Here is a 19,297-nt window from a genome sequence, read left to right as displayed (position 1 = left end):
CTCCTCCTCTCAGCAGAGTGGACGACGACTCGCGGTGACGTCACAAGAGGCAGGCACGCGCGAGACGCAGGTACTCGCGCGCATATGCGCCCCTCCCCTCCCAAATCAGGACACTTCATTAGGTACACACGTTGACCAGTGTGTCAATCGAGGACAAATGGTTGTGCAACGGTACACGTGGTGAGCGTGAAACAGCAACAATAACTTTTTCTGTTTCCAACCACATTCGCACAGGTTGAAAATTATTACTAGGATTTTCTTTTCTTTTCTTTGTTTTCTTTTGTATGATGTAACTCCCTTGGATGCTCATTTACAACAGTGTAGTTCTACTGTCTACTTTTTTTTTTTTGGGGGGGTGGGGGGGTTCAGATTGATGAAAATGTTGTCAGTGGCCTTAAATGAACATTTCATTGTCAAGAATCCTCAATTATTTTTTTTAAATGGTCGTTAAAGCTGTTTTTTCAGGCTTCCAAAAAAAAAAAAAAAAAAAAGGGCTCAGAATGCTGGAGAACAAACTGTCAAGTTGCAATTAATTAGGTTGAATTAGAGAAGACCACCATCTGCCCGCCGCTAAAGGAAATGACTCTCCAGATCCTGCTCCAGGCAAATATTTGAAAAGCAGTGATGGGTTTTAATTCTGAGTACACACAGACACACACACACACACACAGACAAGTGAGGCCACACACTCCAAAAAAAAAATAGTTCTTTTGATGCATAGTTCTTTTTTTTTTGGTTGAAATTGTCAGACCTTTTTGTTGCAATTTCTCGACTAGTTGACGTCACACTCTAAACGTCATTGTGGAGGAGTAAAGTCGACAAGTAGACTAGTCGACAAGTTTGTACAACCCTTTGGTTTGAGGCACATTTTCCCCAAATATCCTGGATTCAATAATTTGGCTTTGGATGCACATTTTTCCTGAATATTTAGGATTAAAATATTTGACTCTTGATGCATATTTTCCCCAAGAGATTAAGAGTGAAATTATTTGAGTCTTGACGCACCCCCAAAATGTTGTTCTATTTATAGGACTTTTGCTGCATATTTTACCCCCTTTTTTTTTTGGGTGAACTTGTTTGATTTTTGGTTGCAATTTTACAATCATTTCAGTTAAAATTGTTTCATTTTTGAGGCACATGAGGGTCAAAATGTTTTACTTTGAGGCATTTTTCCCCCACCAATGCCGCCAACCCAAAGTTTCAATTGCGCTGGGTTGATGGCATTCTGGGAATATTATGTAAGAGGAAAAGAAAACTAACAGCAGGGGAAAAAAAATAATAATAATTAAAGCTGCCCAAAAGTCAACCACTAACGACCATCAGTCAGGCGCTTGTAGCTTCTGAGTTCCCAAGACTAGTGCCAGCCTCTTCCAGTAAACGGCCTGTCCTCTCCCTGTCTCAATATACAATAACCACATGAAATGACAATCAAACGTCGGACTGTCAAGGGGACCGTGAACGCATCATGACATCTTGATGGTGTGAAACCATCCAGCTTCCTTCTGCTCTGTGTGTTCCTTCCAATGCAGTTAAGATCAGGTTCCAGTGTGCTCTGGGGCCCTTTGGGGTTGACAAACGGGCAATGGCTTGCAGGCAAAATGCTGCGGGAAACACCGCCATCGTGTGGCCACTTTGCTGGTTGCAGGCTATTGTACATAGAGAAGCGTCCGCAAACAAAAGGGAGAAAGAATGCTTACGTGCAGAAAAGCAATGATGATGCCCTGGCATGGCCGGAAATCATAAAGCTCCCTTAGCATCCAATCAGATTGCTCTGATGCAAATATACCACAACATATCACAGTAATCCGTGAATCTCATGCAAATGTAGGTGGAAGTAAAGATGATGGCTATGCTGCTCACAGCCACTAGGGGGGAGGGGGGGGGGGGCACAGTGACACGATCTCAAGAGATTGCTGTGATATGCTGTGATCTATTTACCAGCATTATCGCCCTTGAATCGTGTTTTTATTCGGTTTCCGCTAAATTACTACTACTATTACTAATAATAAATCAAAGTTAGATCAATTGCGTGCCTGACAAGAATACACTCATTTGAAACATAATCAGAATAACAATGTTGCATAAAATGCATACATTTGAATAACTTTTGAGTTTAATATTTATTGATCCTGTTCCTAAACTGTTTGACTCTGAGACATATCCTGAAAATTCTGGTTGAAATAATTGGATGTATGTAATTATTCAAGTTTTGTATTTTTTTCAGGCAAATCTTTCCAAATTTATATGACACAGTCGTTTTGGTTGTAATGGTTTGGCTTTTTAAGACGTTTTCTCCATAATTTCACGCATCAGACATTTTCTCGGCTATTCTTGATGGCATTGTTTGACTTTTGAGTTGGAGTTGGAGTGTTTCCCCTCCCCAAAAATAAGATCAAACTGTCTGACTTCGAGACATCCTTTTCCAGCAATTTTTGGTTTCGCTATTAGAAATACACAAATTGAACATGTACATCAGTTGCACACGATTAAATTATATTATTAACATCTGCTATTTGATTATAGTCGAGAAAAAGAAGGGAAAAATTCAAAATCAGTTTACCACATTTTTTCAGTGTAGGTCAAGTGAAACATTGTAAATTGGATCTTAATATAGTAAAAAAAAAAAAAAATTCTGTGAGGTTTTATGAGCAAAAAATGTACAAATACAGCAGAGCTTCTGTCCTATATGCATTTTCATATTTGACAAACAGTAGCCTGTTAATTGCAAAATTAATACAATGCTATTTTTGCCATATGCAGTACAGCTATGCACACGCCGCCAGTTTTCATTCAAAGGCTTACCTGCGTGTACTACTCTACCAATTCTGCCTGGCAACGAGAGGCGGGGTAGTCGTATGACGTCACACGAGCGTTTGTGTTGATCTGCTTACTGTACGTTGCGGCTGCGTTTTCAATAGGCAGAAAAAATAAATGAAAAAAAATAAAATAAATTAAATCGAAAAATAGAAAATTAAAACAGAAAATCAATTAGTGTAGTTTTATGATTTATTAATGTTTCATTATTTTAGTGACTGATAACAAAATTTAAAAAAATGGTTAATAACGACATGGCTGTTGCATTGTTTTTATATGGGAATTGCACCTTTTTTCATGCAATGAAAAGTGTTTTTTAATTTGCAGACGCCGTGCACATTCTGTCATGCAAGAAATCAAAGCGCAGGCGTGAATGGTGATAAGCGCGCGCGTGTGTGTGTGTGTTTGTAGGGGGTTGGGGGGGGGGGGGGGGGGGGGGGGGGGGGTGGGGTGGGGGGGGGGGGGGGGGGGGGGGGGGGGGGTCAGCCAATCTTGCGCAGACTGCCTGCCTGCAACCCCCAGTGCTGCTGCTGCTGCTGCCGCTGCCACCCAAATGGAGCCCGTGATGTAAATACAAGCATGGCGAGGGCAGCGGATGGAACACGCCGCCTCACGTGTGCTTGACATCGGATCATTTCTTCCCGACGTCGACGCGTCTCGCGGACGAAGCGCCTTCACGCCTCCATGCCTTTGACTTGATGCTAAAAGACTCCAAAGCGAGACGCGACGCGAGAGGCTTCTCCCTGAAAAGCGAGACAACAACAACAACAAAATAGAGACTCGGGATTAAAGCGGGTCATTATGACCTTAGTCGCCTCCAGCGCAAGGAAACCATCGGATTGCGTTCAGGCGGCCGCGTTGTGCTTGCATCTCTTGCTTTGGATTGCGTGTGCAGTGTCCGGAGAGGAGCACCAGCACTTCAGCGTCGAGGTAGGATGCACAGAAATATATCATCTCATTTATGCACGGCCCTTCCCTGCTGTTTGGCTCCATCCGTGATCGTGCACTCTCCTCCAGCAGACACCCCCCCCCCCTCCCCCCGCCAAAAAAAAAACAATTTTTTTTTAAAGATCCAAATCTGGAGCACCAATTGCAAAACATGGCCACTCAAGGCTCATTTGTGTGTGTGCATGTAACCCAGATATGGTTGCAAGCTTTGTCGGGGCCTGCAATGCATTCATTGATGATGAAAAGGTGATAGGCCTCAGCATCAAGCTGATGGAGCGGATTAGCTATTCACACATGCCAGTTGCATAATGGGATTTGTTAACACCACCCCATTATTATTTGTTTTAATCATAAATATCATTGCAGGTCAGATCCATAATCCCCCCCTCTTCCCAGATTCCAACATTCCCCCCCCCCCCAAAAAAAAAATCTATTTTACGCCTCGCTGCCATACATGTGGGAGACGTGTGCCTCGGAATAGACACAGGGAGAAAAAAGCGGGCACACGGCAGCGAAAGGGGATCATAAACAAGGCGGTCGGGAAACGAGGAGGGACGGACAGATTATAGGTGGCATATCGGGGGAAGATTTCTGATTGGCCGCCCCCGCGGCGAGGCTGCCGGTTGCCGTGTGAATGGATGCGAGAATTGACGGCAGGGCGGGTGGATGGAGGGATGGAGGGATGGAGGGATGGATGGAGCGGACACCAATAAGATGCATATACAGTATTGTGCTCTGATCCAAAAATGAAGAAGCGTCCTCCTCCGTATTCCGAATGCTCCTGTGTTCCAAAGTGCTGGGGCTCCATTTTGATCTACTTTGGAATTTGAAAGCTACTATTAGTTACATCTATCTATCTATCTATCTATCTATCTATCTATCTATCTATCTATCTATCTATCTATCTATCTATCTATCTATCTATCTATCTATCTATCTATCTATCTAGCTAGCTAGTGAGCTAGTTAGCGGAATGCTAAATGCTAAATGGAATAGACTCCTAATCAATTGGGTATTTATTCATTTATTGCCGTAAATTGCTGGAAAAACAGATTTATTGTTTGTGTATCCAGCTTAACCAGCTACTGTATCTGAAAACAACAAAAGCCATTGGTAGCTCATGACTTTAGCGCAATACTGTCTGTCTATCCTATACAAATCAATATGATTTTTGCCTCTTGTCAGGGATGGCTACAAAGGTACGGCTACCTCCCACGCACAGAACCCAAAATGTCCGTCCTGCGCTCGGCCCAAACCATGCACTCGGCCATCGCCGCCATGCAGCGCACCTACGGCCTCAATGTCACCGGGACGCTGGATGAGAGGACCAAGGAGTGAGTAGACCCACGTGTTGTGGACGTGCAAATGTGTGTGTGTGTGTGAGAATAACAGAAATGAAAGACATGTTGTCCTCACCCGCCCCTCATCGTCCAGGTGACCCTTTTAACACATGTCCTTCTTCTCATTTTGCACGATGATGCAGTGATATCACGCTGAGGTGAGACTTGACGCTCTTTATTGCCTTCGTCTTGTGTTTGTCACTCATGAGTGGTAGCGTAGTTTGCACAGAACTTGTCATAGCTGGGCACTTGGCGACATGCACAATCATTATTTCGTGATACTGTTAATATCACGAGCGAGCGAAAAAGAATTGTTATCACTTGTGATATAATAGCGATAAGGCTGCTTCAGAAATCGCTATTCATATTCAAGATGCAAGCGCACCAAGTGAGTTTTATTGTCATATCCAGGTCTCATACTTCTTTATTTATTTTTTTGTAATGTTTTGATCATGGCACAATCATCATTGAAAACTTGCTATCACAATATTGTACTGGAAGTTCCTCTCTTCATCATTACTTTTGATGCAACATCAATTGACCCGCTTCTACTATGCATGGAGGCGCACGACACTAAATGCGTTTCATTGTCAGGTTAACATGCTACTTTATTTTTTTATTTTTTTTGCAATGTTAAAAAAAAATGCTATTTATATCAAACACCTTTTAATACATGTCAACATGTATCTGACTTTGTTTTTGATCATGGCACAGTTATTGTATAGTGAAACAATTGTTATCATGATATTTTGACAATATCGTATTGGGAGTTACTCTGTGATTCCCACCCCTAAAATTTAGATGCATTACAATAGCGATACAAGTCAAATATTTATATTTTTACTGAAAATGCAGGCATGTCAACATGTACAGTATCATACGTTGTTTTCTTGCAATGTTTTGATCATGGCAAAGTCACTTTATACCATTGCTAGCGCGATACTCTGTGACTCCCACCTCGAAAAGAAAGATTGTTATCGCTTGTGATACAAAATCAAAACACCCGCTTATAAAATGTATGCGTATATTAAATATGCACAGGCACAGAACCATTGTTATCCTGACAATATCGTACTGGGGAGTTACGCTGTGATTCCTACTCCTAACTGACAGCTATATTGATTGTTATATCTTACATTGATACCCGTCGATACTGTATTTTAACAAAAGAGTTCTATCGATCTGTATCGTCCTTTGTTTTCTCACAATGTTTTTTGCTCTCTGCACCGGGACTGCACCCCGATACTGTTGTTATTATACTGTTGCGATAATATCAGGAGTTGACGTATAATTGCACATTCATCGGCAATGCAGTGAATGTCAAGTTCACCTCACACAAAGTGAAGATCTGTCGTATGAATGCCTTGAAGGGTGACCTAAAATCATCTTCTCTTCTCCTTTCGTCTGTTTCCAGTTGGATGCAGAAGCCCCGCTGCGGCGTTCCAGACACGCTCAAGAGTGCTTCGAGGTCACGGAGGCGGAGATACGCGCTGACAGGACAGAAGTGGCAGCGTATGCACATCACCTACAGGTGAGGAGAGGCAAGATGAGGCGGGGGGGGGGGTGTCAGTTGCCATGGAGACCATTCAGGTTTCGCCGCACTTAACCGTGAAGGAGGAGGAGGAATCATGTGTGCCAGTGAACCCTTTTTTTTCATCAGCACCAATGGTGATCACATGCTCTGTGTTGCCATGGCGACTGCTTTCAAAACGTCACATCAGCATCACACTCGCACTAACAAATGGGTTAACACATATATTTGTGTGTGTGTGTGTGTGTGTGTGTGTGTGTGTGTGGGTGGGTGGGTGTATAAAATCTATTATTCTCGTGACGTTTTGCTTAAGTACCTGTTTGAAAACATGTTTGTGCTCTCTACTCCTTACATTGTCAAAATGGGCTCATTACGTTTTTCAATCCACCCGGATGACGACATTCAAACTCATCTCTGAAATATTCCCGAGTCAAAAGTTCTTTTCAGTCTGTACTTCTTTACTTTTACTTAGAGTGGGAGGAAAAAAGTATGGGAAGCCTTTGAAATTTCTTAAGTTTCTGCATAAATTGGTCATAAAATGTAGTCTGATCTTCATCTAAATCACAAGGATAAACAAACAGTCATCTTAAACTAATACAACAAACAATTATATGTTTATATGTTTTATGTCCAATCAATGAGATTAGATTGGAGATGTGGGTCCAAGCTGCTGTGGCCACTAGAAAACGCATACCAGTTTAGAATTGTCTCTTGTCCAAGAAGCATTGCCTGATGTGTACCATGCTTTGCTCAAAAGAGCTCTCAGAATACGTACGATTAAGGATCGTTGACTTGTACAAAGCTGGAAAAGGTTACAAAAGTACCGTTAAAAGTATTTCTGTTCCAAGGAGTGGCTTTCCTGTAAAGCTAACTGCAAAGGCACAGTGCAGAATACTCAATGAGGTCAAAAAAAAAGAAAAAAAGAACCCTAGACTGACAGAAATCAATGGCACATGCCAACATCTCTGGTGTCAAATCTACCATATGTCAAACATTAAGAATGGGGTTCATGGGCGTATACCAAGGAGGAAGCTGTTGCTGTCTACAAAATGTTTGCTAAATATTTTGTGGACAGATGAAACCAAAGTTAAATTGTTTGGAACACACAATGCCATGTGTGGGTGGAGGAAAAATGGCACAACACAGCACCATAAAAACCTTATCCCAACTCTGAAGCATGGTGGAGGGAGCATCATGGAAAGGGCGTGCTTCTCCACCTCAGGGCCTGGACAGCTTGCTATCATCAATGGAAAAATGAATTCACAAGTTTATCAAGACATTTTGTAGAAGAACTTGAGGCCATCCGTCCAACAGTTGAAGTTCATAAAGAGGATAGGTGTTGCAACAGGACAATAATCCAAAACACAGAAGCAAATCAACAACGGAATAGCTTCTGAAGACCAAAATATGTGTTCAGTAGTGGCCCAGTCAAAGTCCTGAGCTCAACCCGATTAAATGCTGTGGAATGAGATCAAGAGAGCTATTCAAACCAGACATAGCAGGAATCTTGCTGAAGTGCAACAAATGTGGAAGCTAACCTTTTTGCACATCTGATCTGCATCTACAAGAAATGTTTGGTTGAGTTTATTGCCGCCAAAGGAGGGTCAACCAGTTATTAAATCCAAGGGTTGACTTACTTTCTCCTCCCTGTCCTGTGAATGCTTCCATATCATGCTCTTTAAAAGATATGAAAACAGATAATTGTTCATGTGATCTTAGTTTCAGCGGATTGTGTTTGTTTAATCTTGTGATTTAGATGAAGATCAGACTCCATTGTATGGCCAATTTGTGCTGAAATTTTAAGAAATTCCAGAGGATTCACATTCACTTTGTCCTCTCACTGTGAATAAAGTAATCACTCCCTCCACCTTTAGTCTTTTTTTCCCGTAACTATCATGGACTGTATATATTTGCTGTACTTCTACTTTAAGAGTGTGAGTACTTTTGGCACTTTTGTGCGTGCGCGAGTGTGCAGCCATTATGTTCTATTTCGAGCGGACAAAATAGCTAGTGGCTCTCTTTTTGCCTTTTCATACCCCGCAACAAACAATTTCCACTCTGGTTCCTGACTACAGAATCCCTCATTTCAGCAGAAAATATTCCCGCTCTCATTTTATCTCGTCCCCTGATTACGCTCCGGCCTCCTCGTTTTTTTTTTTTTTGCTGTTTTTTTTTTTTTTTAATGGCTTCTGAGAAGGGGCGATAAACGGGTCTACGCCGGCGCGGCGGCAAAAAATGGACAGGTTTCAGCCGTTGTCGCCGATAATACCGTCAATGTATTCAAATCCTTCCCTCCCCTAATTTGAACTGATGAGAACACTCTTCAAATAGAATGTCAATCAGGGCTGAGCCAGTGACTGCGTGTTATTCATAAAGATGCGAGGCGAGAGAGAAGATTCCCAATTCCTCTCTGCCTGCCAGGCACTGATAAAGAGAGCTGTGTAAAAGTTCAGTGAATGCTGCCAGCCTTGAAATAGTTGTATCAACTTATTTTCTCGCTGGCTAAGTAAAAAATGCCTCTGTACGCTGACCTGTGGAGGTACAATGGTTTGTCAATGCATTTGGTTTCCATCAAGTTGTACATTTCAGTTCACTTCGGTTCGCCGTACGGTTTGGAACAATTCATCCGATATCTGTGGGGTTATGGTAATGTGGCATCATAGCAGCGCAGCAGGTACGCTGTCACTTTCCATCAAAGTCAGCAAAGGCCCGATTCGCCGATGCTTCTAAAAGATTAACCTGCGTGATTACCATGTGTTGCAGGGTGTGTTAACAGTCATTTTCCCTCCATGATCTGCTCAGAAAACAGTTACATTTGTAAACGATAAAGCTTTTCAATATTTACGATGGCAAATTCTTATGCATTTGGCCAAGACAAGAGTTAGGCCAAGCCACGGATTTCAAGACTGGGACAAGAGTCATTTTAAAAATGAGTTAAAGACCCACAAATAAACACGTCTTGTAAAGTGAATACATCGAGAAGGGTGTCGTTAAGAACCCTGACAAATTGGAATGGTTAAAAAAAGAAATCGACAAGTATATAAAGTGAGGCTTCATAATCGTGAACAATCAACCCATTGTCTCCACTCTCAAACGCAGCGGGTTTTGTCCCCTGAATGCGTTGAAACCAACTGTCAATCAAATACCACGACTGGAGTTAGCAGTGTATACGTGCCGTATGAAGACAATGGTAAAACCAGCTCCATTTGTGAAAATAGTGGAATTTGAAGAGTACAGTTTCTCCCATAGACACCTCTCTGGTCTTCATGTTTGCTTAACAGCAAATGCATTTTTGACAGGTGAAACCCAAAGCCAAACACAAGCACTATCTAATGTTAAAGCAATAAATCTAAAAGGCAACACCTGAGCAAGTAGAAACACCCGTCAGTCACATGTTCCAATACTTTAGTTCACTTGAAAAGGGGGTGGGTTCAAACAAAAGGTGCTCTGTCCTGAGTTGTTTAACACATCTAGATGTAAATTCCATAAAATAAAAGTTGCGATTCTGAACTTTGGTATCATATTCATCTCTTGATCTGAAACCCATATGTCTTCAGCATACGAGGTAAACAAAGGAACTGACCTTGCCGTTCCAATACTTTTGGAGGGGACTGTGTATGCTTTTCACACGATTTGAACAATGCTTGCGATGTTAGCAATTGCAGTACCTCCTCTACTAGTAGTTCAATTCAACCAATCAGTAGACTGCTGTATGTCTATCGCGCCACCCTTCAGGTATTCAACCACTAAAATTGGTATGTGCCCTGGGATTGGCTGGCAACCAGTTTCAGGGTGTACCCCGCCTCCTGCCCGATGGTTGCTGGGATAGGCTCCAGCACTCCCGAGACCCTTGTGAGGATAAGCGGCTCAGAAAATGGATGGGTGCTCAAAACAAGCATGGATCAAATATTGTTTTCGTCTTTACGTATTGAAAGGATGCATCCTGGTGGATACAAGCAATTTGAGAAGAAAGGTACCAGGGTTGGCGTTACTGCAATAACATCTGTGGGGTCTGTAGTTTGTGGTCAAAATTCATGAGTTTATTTCTGTGGAATGTTTTATTTGTGTTAATGACATTCATAAGAAACACACTATTTTTACTTGTGAATGACGACATTACGGGATCGGTGCCCACTACCCAAAATGGTTGTGTGTAATATGTATAGTAGTAAGTAGAGTCGTATGTGGAGTAGTCACGATGCAAATATGTGCATTTTGTTTCTGGCTACGCGTGGACATCTCTGTTTCCCCCCCCCCCACCACAGCATAAAAAATGTCACGCCAAAGGTGGGCGCCCGCGAGACCCACGACGCCATCCGCCGGGCGTTCGACGTGTGGCAGGGAGTGACGCCGCTGCGCTTCGAGGCCGTCCCCTACAGCGCCTTGGAGACGGGCCGGCGCGACGTGGACATCACCATCATCTTCGCCTCGGGTTTCCACGGCGACAGCTCGCCCTTCGACGGGGAGGGCGGCTTCCTCGCCCACGCCTACTTCCCCGGGCCCGGCATAGGGGGCGACACCCACTTTGACTCGGATGAGCCTTGGACCCTGGGGAACCCCAACCATGATGGTGAGTGCACGAGCTGGGTGGCGACTTTAAAATACGACCTCCTCCCTTGCTATTTGCGAATCAACCTATTCACATTTTTTTTTTTCCACAAGATGGCAGTAAAGCCCTGAAAGTAATAATTGGTGCCAAGGAAGTATGTTGCAGCGCTAGATCTTAACTGAGAGACGAACATCTTTGTGTGTCTGGGAGGAGCTAAGTTTAGCCCGGGTTATGAGTGGAGGTTACATGTGCATGTATTGCCATTTATTTTTAAAGGGTCACAATACAAGATCATTTTGAAATATTTAAGTGTTTTGGGGTCCTAATTTGTGATATATTTCCAGTTCACACTCATAATGTGGACAATTTTAAACATTTGCGGGGTTTTTTTGGGTGTTCAACAAGTAGCCAGCAAGCTAACATTTCTTTGATATTTCTGGTTTTTTTTTGTTTTTTTGGTTGTTTTTTTTTCTACTGAACAGCACGGTATGAGGTGGTTAGTTCATCTGCCTCACAATTCTGAGGTTCGGGGTTCGAACGTCGGCTCTGGCCTTCCTGCGTGGAGTTGGCATGTTCTCTCCGTGCTCGCGTGTGCTTTCTGTGTGTACTCTGACTTCCTCCCACAAACAACAGAAGGGAGGTAATTATTGAGGAAAAATAAAGAAACGCTGAGTGTGGGATGCTGGATTTTATGTCGACAAGGGAAGAGCGAGCATAGAAAAAAAAAAGAGAACAAGAAAACAACAGAACAAAAGTGAGCGTCTCGGGAAGACAAAGACATTATGACAGCAGGAGATGGTCCAGCAGGATAGAATGTCTTCAAGAGAATAAAAACAAAACAGTATGCGGAAACGTTTTTCATCATCGGTAGAGTAGGGCTGTACTTTGTAAAGACGCATCGGCCCATCTGTCACTCGTTTTTAAAAAAAAAAAAAAATGTTATCCTGCAAATGACAGGCGGGAAACAACAGCTATTTGTTGTGCAGGCCTGCAGAACAGTATTAACTTTTCAGAAGTGTAACACTTTGTAATGATTGTATGAGTTGTTTTTTGTACGGAGGAGTATTAGACCCACCCTGGAAAAAAAAAATAATACGAGAAAAAGTCCGGTTTGGGGGGGTGAATAAAGTCATGTTTTAGAAACAAAGGCATAATATTATGAGGCTAAAGTTGTATTTTTATGATATTAAAGTCATAATTTTCAAGAAAAAATTGTAATATTACCCGTCTTTTTTTTGTTTTTCTCTTTTTTTTAAACAAGTGAAAGTCTGTTTTTCCATTAAAAAAACAGCAACACACTTACTTAGTTTGGCACTGCGAGCTCGCAGGTCGACATCAAACACACTGAGTTGTTTTTTTTTGTTTGTTTGTTTTTTTTTATCTCACGAAAGCATCACCTTCGATTTCAGACGCTTTATAGTTTGTACTAACCTGCGTTTTATTGTTCGCTGTTGCCTCAAGACAGCAGCTGGGATTATCTCCTTCTGCATTTCCCATAATGTTCAGATCATGTACACGGCTATTTCTAAACACAAATGTTCTCAATGTTTTGGTCCAATGTGCATATGATGTAAAATTGATATTTGTATGCAAATATTTAGGTCTCTGGAATTGGTCAACTGTGAAATTAAAGTAAATGTTTTGTGAACTAAGTACATTTCCCCCCAAATTTGCTGGATTGTTCAGCTCGTTTACATCGTCGTGCCCCCAACACAGAGTGACTTGGCAACTAGGCTGGTTGAAGATCCGCCAATTTCCAAGCGGGCACAAAACTAAAGGTATATTTGTTTTTGGCGACGCATCAGCACGATAACTGACAAGTGTAATTTGACAACTTGATGCTGCGTCCATGAGTGAAAACACAAAACACAAAAAGGGACGGAGCCCACCCGCAAATAGGAAACCGCGACTAATTGACGCCCCAATACATTCTTTTTTTTTTTTTTTAGAATTGCCTATATTCAAACATCAATAAACCACAAATTATGATCCCAAGACACTTTATACGTCAATTCTAACTCATATTACAACATTAGCCTTCAAAATAAATGGTCAGTCCAGTGAAAGTGTTCTTGCGTCATCCTGCTACAAGCCGTCCAATCGATAACTCAATTCCGTGTCTACTCCTCTTACGAGGCACGCCGGACGCGTTAGCTTGTTCAGACTAACATCGCGCACTCACAAAGTGTACTGTTTATCTCGCGCACTCACACGCTCGCGTTGTCGTGTTGTGTGTGTGTGTGTGTGTGACATATTATCATAAATTGTCATTCGCAGTGACAGGAGGAACACACTGACCCAATTCGGGTAATTATGGGCCTACAGTCGCACCGTCCCTCGTCATGTTTGCACCTTCTAACCACACTTTTTTTCCTCTGTTGTGAAAAAAACAAAACCAAAAGAATCCAACACGACGCAAGCTGTGAACGCGTTTGTGTTCATCCAGGCGGACGCGAGTCGGCTTGAGGGCTTTCCATTATACATAAAATAAAGGATGGGTTTGATAGCATACAACAGAGAGACTCATTAATTTGTGATTCTGATTCTGATTCGGGGTCACTGAAAGCTTCCACGCGCATTCAAAATGATGTGAATCATACATTGTGGAGTGTTAAACCTTCCCGTCCTTCTTTCTAAATGTATAATCGATCCAGCAGTTTGTCCTCGTTCCCCCGTCTCTAGGGAATGACCTCTTCTTGGTCGCCGTTCACGAGCTGGGCCACGCCCTCGGCCTGGAGCACTCCAATGATCCCACTGCGATCATGGCTCCTTTCTACCAGTACATGGACACGGAGAACTTTAAACTACCTCACGACGACCTGCAGGGCATCCAGAAGATCTACGGTAACAATTTAGTTTGAATGAAAACATTTGAGGAACGCTGCCTGTATGTATTTCGTCCGCATAGAAGGAGAAAATCAATTAATGTGTGGCTAATACTTTCCTCAATTTTATTGCACATATTAATAAATGACAAGCCCTTTTCCAAACTGTTTCTCTTTTAATGGAATTGTATTTAATTTTTGTGATATACTTCAAAGCTATTTTACAATAGTTGAAAAACCTGTATTTGAATATGACTATAATATCAAATCATTGAAATAATGTGTTTTTTTTCTTTAGGTCCACCCGACAGAGCCCCGCAGCCGACCAGGCCTCCGCCCACGGCGCCCCCCCCTCGCTTCCACCTCCCCTCGGACCCCCGCAAGCACGACCGCCACGCCAGGCCACATCGCCCTCCGCAGGGGGCCAAGCCGTCCAACCCCAACTCCAAGCCCAACATCTGCGACGGCGGCTTCAACACGCTGGCCATCCTGCGCCAGGAACTCTTTGTCTTCAAGGTAAAAGCAGCGCAGCGATGAGCGACGCTGAATGCGATCAGAATGATAACGATGATTATCAAACATGTATTATCCGTAGGACCAATGGTTTTGGAGGGTGCGGGACAACTCTGTGGTCCCTGGATACCCCATGCAGATCAATTACTTCTGGAAAGGCTTGCCTGCCAAAATTGACACCGTCTATGAAAACAGCGAAGGAAAATTTGTATTTTTCAAAGGTAATAAAAGACTACTGATTGATTTTAATCAACCGCTGACAAATGGTGGTCTCAGTGTGCCACAAAAGCAAAAGTTTTACGGTTTGGTTAAATACACACTTTGTCATTCTGTTTATTTTATGTATAGTTTCAACTTTCTAATTTTCGCTCGCCGCTACGAGCAAAAAAAATAAATACATTTAAAAATCGGCCCGATGGCAGCTCGTCGCTGTAAAAACTCGCAAAATCGGCTCACTCGTATCTCAAGGAACCACTGCACAGCGCCATCTGGTGGAGTTCTGCACTGCGAAGAAGCCTTTTCCACTTTGAGACATTTCACGCTACTATTGCGTGTCAGTGTCATGGCCGTGCACATGCACTTAATGTTCCGTAGATGTGTAAAAAAAAAAAAAAGAAAAACGAATGAAAAATGCGCATCACTTACCGAACATAACACTTGCAGGTCTCGCACAGTCACACATCCATCAGGCAGATTAACATGACATCCGTCGCCCAGTTGGATCAGAGCGTGCATTTATTCAGTCTATGTATGCATCGGCTCGGATGAGGTCATATTCATAGCGGCGACAACGGCGAGGTGTCCTAACGTTTGCCACGGTCGTCCTCAGGTAACCGCTTCTGGGTGTTCAAGGACACCACCCTGCAGCCGTCATACCCTCAGGACATCTCGCTGTTCGGCAGCGGCATGCCCACGCAGAACATTGAGACGGCCGTGTGGTGGGAGGACGTGGCCAAGACTTACTTCTTCAAAGGAGACAGGTCTGCGTCATGCAAGGCGGTGTAAATGGGGACATTTGTCCCGCTTGCTTTACACGACATATTTGGTCAATTCAGAGATGTTTATTTATGAGCCCAAAAGGAGCTCTTTGTTACATTTTCTATTAAAATTCTCATGAGTTTTTTTTTTTCTCTTCAAAACGTCCGCCAATGTACATCATCAAAACCAAATTTGTGAGTTACTGGCAATGAACTGGCAATTCTGACTATAAAACCAAAAATTAAACCATTATTTTTTTTATACCATTTCCGACTAGATTTATCAATTAAAAATATTCTTTGTCTTAACAGTAAAACAAAAATTAAACAATACTGTGTTTATGAGGCAAAAAAAACAACAAGAAAAAACAACGATGCTTACTTTTTGTGTGATTCACTACTAAAGTCTCAGTTCAATTCATTTTGCCTTTTGGAGGCCAGAATGAGCTTTCTGTCAGATTTTTTTTGTTCAAACAACCACTAAAGTCCATGAATGATGTCAAACAACAACAGATTTGCAGCTTAGGCTGGTAGCAACTTTATATACAAGACAAAAACAAACCAAAACATTATCCGGCTAGAAGCCACGATGGACTTTTGTATGCGCTTTCCTGCTAAATTTGTAATCAATCAACAATCCTCATTATTTTTGTTTGTGTTTGTTGCCGTTTGATATTTAGTTTCTCCTTAACGGCTGGAAAATTCTCGTTAAAGGTCGGCTGTGAGAGGGGTGAGGTTACATTCGGAGAATCTGTGGATTTGAGAATATCGAATGAGTTTAACGTTTAGGATTGTCTGCCCTGACTATCTTCTGAGAAAATCCCTCTTGATACACCTCACACTGCAGGATAATCGCCGCAGATAATCTATGAGACAGCCAATAAGCCCTGCGCCGACTCTGATCGCAAGTGACGAAAAATGCTCCAATTTGGCCCAATTATCGCTATGCGGGCACGCTGCTTAATTGTTCCCTTTCACGTCGCTACCAGTCCGCGGCTCGGCTGAAGAACTCCGCAGCATGTGCGTCAGGTTCTCCCGGAGGTCGCTTCTTCCTTGGAGTCGAACGTGAACGGCGGCGAGTTGCCTTCCCAAACGTGAATCTCAGAGCTTGCCAGCGCGGCGGTGTGACATGTTTGTGGAGCCGTCACCACAAATCGTCTCCAGTGTGGCTCAACTGGAGGGAAGAGCAGCTCTGACAAATTGCTTTGTCACGATTATTGTTGCGGCGGCTACACTGCGTCCAAATGTTATTTATCTGCTCACACGTGACGGACGGGATGACGTTACCATATCGGTCTTTGCTGGTTTCTGCTGCTTCTTTCGATTCTTTTCGTCCTGATGTGGAATTGTTTGATTTGACAAGGGCCAAACCAAGTGTAAAACCAAGCTTGCAAATCAATTTTGCCATGCCAAAATCGACTCTTGATATGTGGCGCCACGGTCTGCTCCACATACCATATGCTGCACGGTATTTTAGTTCTTTATTTTACCGCAAAAACGTGGCACGCTTGTCAAGGAAGAAGCAGGTGGCTGCGAAGAATGGAAAAGTGGGGAGATTCTGGCATATTCACATGCAAATGTTCATGAATATGGACTGTCCCTGTTTGAATAAACAAAATAAAAATGCAGTTGAAAATATTTATACTGTACCGCCCATTATTCAGGATCTCAGTAAATCAGGCCTGTAGTATGAAGAGATGAAACTGTGTGCTTCTATTGAGTGTCGTGTTTGTGTGCCTTTTCCCAGATACTGGCGGTACAATGAAGACATGAGAACCATGGATCCAGGGTATCCCAAGCCCATCACCATCTGGAAGGGCATCCCCGACTCTCCGCAGGGGGCCTTCGTGGACAAAGCCAACGGTACCGTGGCCGGCTCAACTCTGTGCCGTAAATCCCATTAAAGAGAGATGGGAGCGGCGCACGGCCGCCGCCGCCGCCGCCGTCGTTTCAAAGCCGCTTTGAGAGCGCGACGGCAACCGCCCGCCATTAAGCTGCTTGGCTTCTTTGCACTGAAGTCAACAAAGACGCTGCGGCACCGGCGTGTGATTATTGCGCGTCTTGTAAGCTTTGACCAGACGTGGCCCGTCAACAACAACTAGTTTTACGACAGCATAAGCGTAGTGGGAACATCCATTTTTGAAATGGACACCGAACGTCTCACGATGAAGGCGGCACAACGATGTGATTCCCTGAAGCCAATCAGCAAAAATAAACAGATTTGATGTGTCATTTTTACAAATTGGATTGGATTTTTAATTAAATGTACCCGCCCCAAAAGACGGTAACGGAAATAGAAATAGTCCGTGTTATAGATCTGTAACTACAATACTGTAAATGCAACAATTTTTAAGTGATTAGTGCTGTTTTTTTTTTTGTTTTTTTTTCAAATTTCTGAAAACAGTCCTTATGACTTGACAGTATCACGTTAGTAAAAAAGATCTGTGAAAAAAGTCAGCTGTCTTAGGTCACATCTTTGTGCCTCGAATTTAATTTACAAAAACAACCCAAAAAAGCGTGTTCGAGGAAAACATAAAACAATCAGCGACATAAGACACAAGTTTACGAGGTGTTCAGCGTCAAACATCACGGGCACGTCAAAGGACCTGAACGCACAACTTGTCGCAACGCGGTCTCCCAGTTGGCAAACGCGCGGAAATTGCGGCCCGCCGCTGAGGTGCCACCGATGAAAATAGAGGTGCTGCTGTCGTATTCTGAATCAAAATTGAAAAATGTCATAGAAATAACTGCTCCCTCTGTCTGTCCAGGTTTCACGTACTTTTACAAGGGTAAGGAGTACTGGAAGTTCAACAACCAGCTGCTCCGCGTGGAGCCGGGCTACCCGCGCTCCATCCTGCGCGACTTCATGGGCTGCGACGGCCTCCCCCCGGACCCCGACTGGGACTGGAGCCCGCCGGCGGCCGAGGAGCGCCACTACGACAGCGGCGACGCCGACGTGGTCATCAAACTGGACAGCGCGGGCGGCACGGAGAAAGCGGTGGCCATCGCCATCCCCTGCGTCCTGGCGCTGTGCATGATGGTCCTGCTGTACACCGTGTTCCAGTTCCGCCGGAAGAGCACGCAGCGCCACATACTGTACTGCAAGCGCTCCATGCAGGAGTGGGTGTGAGCTCGGATATAAAGGTCTCAAAATTGCCGCGTTTCGTGATGCCCGGCAGAACTGCACAAAAGGAGACTGAAGGCAGTGAGGGAGCCATATCTCATAAGTCCTGTGTATTTATCTACTTGGACTCTTTTCTCTAACAAACTCAATGGAGCGAGTGCGACTTAAGCTCCTGTATGTAAGTGGACCTTTTTTTTTTGTCCTTCCTCCTGTCTGCACACTTGCTTGAAGAACCCCCCCCCCCCCCCCCCCCCCCCCCCCCGAGCACCGACCAATTAGATTTAAGTTTTTGTTCTCAATGAAATCACCCTGAGCTGTGCTTTTTTTTTTTAAAAAAAACAAACAAACAAAAAAAATAACATTAAATTGTATGACAGACGGACACACACACACACACGCGCGTGCAAATAGTGTGGCCCTTTTCTTCCAAAGAGGATGTCGGATCTTTTTCCTCACTTTTTGGTCACACATTCAGATTTTTTTTTTTTTATATTTTGTGAAGATAGCAGGCAGCGTATAACGTGAGGTAAAAAAAAAAAAAAAACCCATTAACTTCAACCAGCTTGGGACATTTTTATTTTTTTATTTTTTATTTTTCATAATCAATCACTCAAAGAAATGGTCTCGTAGCTGACAACTGGAGTTCTTTGGAAATTCAGCCCCGAAAGCCAGTTTC

The 19,297-nt window shown here is 43.2% G+C and overlaps 1 protein-coding gene across 2 annotated transcripts; it reads left to right on the top strand.

Annotated features, from left to right (window-relative positions):
- Nucleotides 1-6: 6 nt before the first annotated feature.
- On the top strand, nucleotides 7-18,803 carry mmp16b (matrix metallopeptidase 16b (membrane-inserted)). 2 transcript variants are annotated; one of them, XM_061693671.1, is made up of 10 exons: nucleotides 7-70; nucleotides 4,948-5,096; nucleotides 6,517-6,633; nucleotides 10,899-11,203; nucleotides 13,865-14,026; nucleotides 14,306-14,523; nucleotides 14,603-14,741; nucleotides 15,350-15,500; nucleotides 17,245-17,360; nucleotides 18,266-18,803. In XM_061693671.1, exons 2-10 carry the CDS (start codon nucleotides 4,993-4,995, stop codon nucleotides 18,625-18,627), a joined length of 1,674 nt encoding a protein of 557 aa, XP_061549655.1. In that variant the 5' UTR covers nucleotides 7-70; nucleotides 4,948-4,992; the 3' UTR covers nucleotides 18,628-18,803. The 2 variants fall into 2 exon arrangements, with proteins under 2 accessions (XP_061549655.1, XP_061549654.1); XM_061693670.1 differs by lacking the exon at nucleotides 7-70 and adding an exon at nucleotides 3,323-3,744.
- Nucleotides 18,804-19,297: the final 494 nt, after the last annotated feature.

This window comes from Phycodurus eques, chromosome 13, assembly GCF_024500275.1.
Source record: "Phycodurus eques isolate BA_2022a chromosome 13, UOR_Pequ_1.1, whole genome shotgun sequence".
Taxonomy (NCBI): Eukaryota; Metazoa; Chordata; class Actinopteri; order Syngnathiformes; family Syngnathidae; genus Phycodurus; species Phycodurus eques.
The sequence above is the reverse complement of the archived record's forward strand: the minus strand, read 5'-3'. Positions and strand labels throughout refer to the sequence as shown.